This window comes from Ostrea edulis, chromosome 5 (assembly GCF_947568905.1).
Source record: "Ostrea edulis chromosome 5, xbOstEdul1.1, whole genome shotgun sequence".
Taxonomy (NCBI): Eukaryota; Metazoa; Mollusca; class Bivalvia; order Ostreida; family Ostreidae; genus Ostrea; species Ostrea edulis.
The window spans coordinates 36,903,547-36,911,046 of NC_079168.1; the positions used below are offsets into that span (position 1 = coordinate 36,903,547).

Genomic DNA, 7,500 nt, shown 5'->3' on the forward strand with positions numbered 1-7,500 from the left:
TTAATAATGCATTGAGCCTCTGTTCAGTTTTTACTTTTTTACATTCATTAAAAAATATAAGCATTTCCTTGTAAAAAATGGGAAAGTTTTCCATAATTTTATAATTTTTATATCGGTGATATTTGTTTTACATAAATATTCAAAGTCAAAATTTCTTTCCTTACACAGGTTTTCTACAAATAAATATAAGGAACTATTTTTGCATTAAAAATTTTTTTTCCACGGTACTTTTATGGATTTTAATTTTAGTAGTATATCAACAATACCGATACCCCCATCCATAATTTTACCAATCTGTGTATTTCTTTTTATTCTGTCTCTTTTATTCCAAATAAAATTATATAAGATACCTTGTATTTTTTTTTACTATACATTCACTGGGAAAGTTTAAAACTGACCCAACATATATCAATTTTGATATTGCAAGGCTGTTAATTACACACACTTTACCAAAAAATTTTAATTTTCTTTTTTTCCATGACTCAAAGAGTTTTTCTAAATCATTTACAATTTTGTCCAGTTTTTCTTTTGACACATTTCTTTATTATGCCCTATAAAAGCACCTCGTGTTTTTATGCAATCATTACTAACATCCACATTTTCTATTTTCTTATATAAATGTTTCCAAGGACCTGTTAGAAGACATTCTGTTTTGGACATGTTTAATCTCATACCAGATACTTTGCTAAACTCTTCTATAACTTCTAAAGAGTATTTAAGAGACATCTTATCTTTTAAAGGAAGGGTGCAGTCATCAGCATGTTGTATTATTTTTATGCTGTTTGTCATACCAGGTTTTTGAAAACCCTTAATGTCTGAGTTTGATCTAATACCAACAGCTAATATTTCTATAACGATGAGGAATAAAATTGCCGAAATAGGGCATCCCTGTCTTATACCTCTATTCATATTACATGTTTTAGATATCCATCCGTTGTTTTTAATTCTAAATATAGGTTTATTGTATAATATGCTTATCTATTTTTAAAAACTTCTATCTTATTCAGATAGTCATTTATTTGATTTTTATTTTATTTTTTAGATGTGTATTGTTTTTCAAACAAATTGCATGTAGATTCTAATATTTCATCTTCATCAACTACAGTAACATTATCAACATTTAAAGATTTGATTACATTTGAAATCTGCCTTTTCTTTTCAAGATTTAAGAAATATGAAGTATTTTTCTCTCCTTGCTCAATCCAGTTTGCCCTATAACGTATTTGTGCGCCTTTTGTCTTTTTATTAATCAACTCTGATCATTCATGTTCTGGATTTCTTTTTCTATTCATGTTAATTTGATCGTAAGGCAACTCTTCTATTTTACTTAGCTCTTCTTGAATAAAGTTTATTTGTTTTTGTATGAAATGGATAATCTTTTTGAGAAATTTACACAGAAATTTTTAATATTCATCTTCAATTTTCCCCATGATTCTGTTGAGTTTTCTTTATCAAAAATGTAATTCACGAGGAAATTGTTCATTTCTCTGGTAAAAGTTTCATTTTCAATTAAAGATGTGTTAAATTTCCAATATCCTGGACCTCGTAAGTTTTCATTTATAATTAAAGTTAAAACAATGCACCTGTGATCAGACATCCTTGTTTTGTTTGAATGTGAACCTGGAATATTCTGAAGTTTAATGTTTTCATATCAATAACAAAAATCTTTTGATAATAACATATAGTCAATTCTACTTGTTGGAATATTTTCTCCATTACACCATGTATATCCTTGTTTGTCTCCCTTTACATTTTTCCATAAATCATGTAAATCTAATTTTTCTAGCATCTGTTTTAAATATATTGCGCTTTTATCATCATTTACACAGTTGAAATCTCCACATATCAAAATATTTTCATTATACTTACTGATCCATTCTTTAGCACGCTTAAAGAAAATACATCTGTTGTTAATTTCATTTGGTGCATATATACATGTATATGTAATACAACTCTATCTGTGTAATACAATTCTATCTATGTAATACAATTCTATCTGTGTAATACAATTATATCTGTGTAATACAATTCTATCTGTGTAATACAATTCTATCTGTATAGTGAATTACATTGATAAGAGGAAGAGTATGACCTTCAACCTAGTCAGAAGGTGCATAAGGCCACACCCTTCTCTCCCCAAACCACTCTGTCTCTTTCTACATCTACCGTCTCGACTTCATTCTGGCTTCTCCATCCTACGCTCTTCCTGTCCACTTCCACTGTCCTTTTCCAGGTTTTTTGGGGTGGGGGTGTCTCCCTCCTGCCCTTTTCCCCTTCTGGTGTTCACCCCAGCGCCTCTCACAACCATTGTCACCTTCCTCGTATTTGAACGTAGATAACGGTAGATTCTCCCAGTCAGAAAATGGAGCAAATACAGTGTGTTATTGTAGAAATATTTGGCTGAGAAATAGTCCCGGATATTCCAGAGACTCCAATTCATGTTGGCCATGAAGTTGGTGATCTCGTGTAGAGATGTCACTCGTAGGTGAACTTTGATTTGGGAGGAAACCGGTGTATACAATGATTATAATTATATATATATATATACATGTATATATATATATATATATATATATATATATATATATATATATATATATAAAATCATAATTATAATCATTGTATACACCGGTTTCCTCCCACATAAATGACCCCCTGGCGCAAACATCTGTGCATCAAAAGGACCCCATTGGAAATAAGCTTTCGAGCTTTCATGGGTTATCTTTGGTATCTTATGTATGTATGTTTGTATGTATGTATATACCGAATAAACATTTTTTTTTAATAATTATATATATATATATATATATATATATATACATTCATTAACTTATGTTATAAATCATAATCCTGAATGAAGATCATTTGGCCATGACTAGGTCATGGTCATTACCAGAAAAAAAAACCCAGATTTTTCTGAGTCGCAACTTTGTAATGGAGACAAATATAGTCATACTTCGCTCAAAGGTTGCTTTATGATGACTGCACACTGTGTCGTGACCATGAACCAAAGATTTTTTATCAAGGTCGATTAGGATCATCGGTAAAACTGTAAAGAATAGCTGTTGAAAATTAAAACTTTGAAAACAAGAGACATTCCACAGCGATACTTGGCACAAAGTTTGGTAACCGGCAATAATGTGTCAATCCTGAGCCGAGGTCAATTGGTCAAACTTCAAAGTTTAAAATGTCAAAACCTTTCTGTGGGTCGTAACACTGTTAATTAATAAACATGGCACAAATGTTGCTAATGATGAGAATGTGTGTCGTGACCTTAATTCAAGACAGGATGTCAAGGTCATTAATTTAAATAAAGTACGAAAGATTTGTTCCACACCCTCCCTTAGTAATGGAAAGACAGTATAGTTACTCACATTTTACACAATTAAGTTGACAAAACCAGGATTTTTTTTTTCCAATTGTGATAACTTGACCCATGGTTATTATTACATGATGTGGGTCTAATATTACTTAAAGTTTACCTTGCCCTAAAATATAAACCCCCTTTTGGCCCGGATCTTTCACTCCAATCGTGTATTTCGGATGAGCATGTTAAATTGGAACAATCTCGATTCATATAGTTTTAACCATGCACGATTTGAGTGAAAGATCCGAGCCAAAAGTTAATTCTGTGTAAAATGTTTTAGACCTCACGTTTTCTTTGTAAATAAACTTTTGATGAATTAGAACATATTAATAACACTCAAAGTGTAAAACTCTAATTTCATAGTACATTATTCAACTATGATAACAAAAAACTATGCATAGAATATATATAAATTATGTCTTTCAATTCACAAGAACATCGTCATAGATCTGTATACGCTCTTTTCTTACAATCTAAGAATAAGTGTACATCGGTTAAATATGCATAGAAACAAGTAGATATTGTAATCCTATTATTCCTAGAGAAAACAGATTTTGCTACCATTGTTAGACCAGTGTTGAAGATGAAAATTATTTTTTATTTGATTGTCCTTTATAATTATTAACTACTAAAAAATTATCATATAAGAACAGGGGCGTCGGCAAGTATTTGACATTGGGGAGGCAAACTGGATCGAAAAAAAAAGGGGGGGGGGAGTGTCTATAACTAACATGTTTTCACTAAATTAAGACTTCCACCTGAATCTTGATATTCTTTTCCTATTCTGGCAATATCTTAAAGACACCACCTGATAATACTTAAATACGCCAGGCTCCGGTATCATGTAACAAACTCATTAAGTCAAAATTGCAATCACCTCTAAGATCTATGTTCATTACTTCTGAACTGAAACTCTTAATTTGCAGACAAATTTTATGTTCAAAGCGATCGTGAATAACAATTTCAGTTTGAAATCATTGACTTCTCAATCATTTCATCCCAATATTCAGATTTTGAAATTAATCGTTTGCCTGAGAGAGAGAGAGAGAGAGAGAGAGAGAGAGAGAGAGCGAGAGCGGAAGATCCAGAAAAGAATATTATTACAAATATCGTGTTTAGTGTAATCATGTATTTGAACCGATGATTTAAATACATGTAATATATAAGATTTACATCATACAGTAGATAAAATGTAATATTTTGATACTTCGTCATAATGTTACTTTAGAATCCTGTATTTTGTTTACTTAATCCTCTCGATCATGTGTCTACAAAAGAATCAGATACTCTTTATATCTTAGAAACAAAGGATTGTTACAATTACAATACCATGTAACACAGTATACGTGTAAATATGATACCAATTCTCTTTGCTTTTTTTTCAATCGGGTTCGGACTTCCGGAATTTATCTCCGATGCAGATGGACGTAAATAAACCGATTTAAGTTTTGTGTCTGGCGGTTTTTGTGATGTCTGAATCTATTGATTATGACTGTGAAGATTTAAAACAGATGCAGGAACAAGTCTACGGTGCGGTGTATAACAATTGTTGCGATGTGTTAGTTATAGTGTATTAGAATGTCCTTCATTGGTTTGCTCATGAGGGGGTGTGTTCATGAATTTAATACGATAATTTAACTTTTAAGCAGGTTAAAAGGATAAACAATTTTGTGTATTGGTCCTAAGCATTTGACAAAAATCTCAACTTTTTTTTGTTTTTTGTTTTTTGTTCACTGTTTTGCTATATAGCACTATGAAACTAACTTGAGGTGGACCTACAGCTACCTGTACACCAATCTGTATTTTTGATACGTAATAGTTAGGGCTATACGGACTGTGGATATCGGCCTGGGTAGATTAATGGTTAGAGCACCTGACTAGTGATGCAGGGGTCCCGGGTTCGATTCCCGGTCCAGCCAAAGTAAAGTAAATTCTATTTAAAGTCGGCACTATATACATGTACATTCAACAAATCAAACACAAACTCTGTAGAGCTTTTTAACCGACTATCACATACATGTATATCAAAGACACATAGCATGCATGTACACATATACACAGACATATCACAGATTAACAAAAGAATACAAAATAAAAACAAAACATTTCATGCAAGACTAAACAGATACGAAAGCATAATTAAGACTAAGAGGAAGAAATAAAATACTACAGGCACGAGTAGATGTATATAAAAATCATCATTAAAATTCAATCTAATTTGCAATTTTTGTTGCAAATATTTTCTCCTCTCTTTCCTACATATATACTACAATATAATAAGTACAAATTAGTCACGCTGCCCAAATTGATAGCTTTGTAGACCTACTTGCATTAACACAAGTCCTATGAAATACTCTTTCAACGTTTTGACAGGAATTACAGACATCAAATTCTTTGATCAAAACAAGATATCTACTTGTATGATAACTTTTGTGAACTGTATAGCGTAGGTGATCGTGATCCCCCCCCCCCCCCCCCCCCAATTTTTGTGAATTAATTTCAGCTGACCATCCTTATTACATGTACATGTAACTACAATTGTGAACCCATGTGTTAAAATAACTGTTATCAAACAGCATAACTGATTTTGATAGCATTCAGACATTTCTGTTGGTTATTTCAAATACATTGGGTTTAAAAAGTGTCACCACATCAGGAGAAGATGATGTTGATACTGTCACAGAAGTACTGTGTTGCATGTAATGTCACATTGTAAAACCATATCTCGAGATAGCATACAATGTGAAGGTGATTTTAAAATACATTACATGCAATATATTGAATGCTAGATACCAGGGTAATCCTAGCTCAAGAGTTTATTCCCAATAGAGTCCTTTGTGGTTTTGTATAAATGTTTGGATGAGGGAGTCATTACTGTGGAAGGAAGCTGGAGTACCCAATAGATACATAGGTGTCTGAGTGAGATGTTGCACCACCATACCCTCTAACGTACAACCACAATGTAGTCGACAAGAATTACAGAACTTTCTACATTGTATTCTATCTTGAGATATGGTTTTTCAGTGTGACATTATATTATGTACAACCATTGCAATGTGACAATACTATTGATCTTTGGTGAACACCGCTATAACAAGGATTGAACTCGGGTCACAGAAGTGAGAAGCAATTGTTACCACTGTACTACTCAGACATTTATATACTTGTGATTATATGGTCAAATGGTTATGGACTTCCGAACCCATGTTAAGTTATATCAAACTCGAACACAGCTAGTATCAACTTTGTATGCTCGGTCCATATTTCAAAACAGTATCTTCGGTCAATACTACTTGACAAGGGCCCTTTTATTCACATAGTGATCTACATTGAAGTCCAAAATTGTGTATTTCAAGTGTGTTTCACAATATTTATCTTTTGGATTATGTTGTTATCACTATTTTTAAAGTGTACTACACAAAATATGATCTTGTGCTCATTTTTGCTCTGTATACACTTCAGATCTCATCCGTGGAATTATTGACCCCGAGAAGCCAGAGACTCTGGAAGACCTCAATGTTGTCAGTGAGGAAGATGTCTCTGTCAGTCGTCTACAGAAAGAGGATTATCTCGTGAAAGTCGTGTTTGTACCTACAGTGCCCCACTGCTCACTGGCCTCATTAATCGGCAAGTTCACAGACAATTCACCTCTATCCTCTAATTAGTGTTAAATCTAAAGCAAACTAGCATGGCACCATACCATGCCCTTTTTGGCTGGTGCCATACCCTTTTTAATTGCACCATGCTCTTTTTAGCTCACCTGAACCGAAGGTTCAAGTGAGCTTTTCAGATCACATTTTGTCCGGCGTCCGTCTGTCTGTCTGTAAACTTTTCACATTTTCATCTTCTTCTCATGAACCACTGGGCCCATTTCAACCAAACATGGCCAAAGGCATCCTTGGGTGAAGGGCTTTCAAGTTTGTTCAAATGAAGGGCCATGTCCCTTTCCAAGGGGAGATAATCACAAAAATGCAAAAACCTGAAAGCTTCCTGACATATTGCAGATTTAAGTTTGTTCAAATCATGGCCCCCGGTGGTAGGATGGGGCCACGATAGGGGATCAAAGTTTTACATACAAATATATAGGAAAAATCTTTAAAAATCTTCTTCTCAAGAACCACTCAGCCTGAAAA

At 33.1% G+C, this 7,500-nt stretch overlaps 1 protein-coding gene across 2 annotated transcripts in view; it reads left to right on the forward strand.

The window, feature by feature from the left end:
- Positions 1-4,754: 4,754 nt before the first annotated feature.
- LOC125652399 (cytosolic iron-sulfur assembly component 2A-like) overlaps positions 4,755-7,500 on the forward strand; it is an 8,135-nt gene continuing 5,389 nt past the window's right edge. For both annotated transcript variants that reach the window (XM_056165933.1, XM_048881587.2), the window contains exons 1-2: positions 4,755-4,897; positions 6,830-6,994. In XM_056165933.1, coding sequence (XP_056021908.1) covers positions 4,837-4,897; positions 6,830-6,994 — 226 coding nt within the window. In that variant the 5' untranslated portion in view covers positions 4,755-4,836. The remainder of the gene's footprint in view (positions 4,898-6,829; positions 6,995-7,500) is intronic.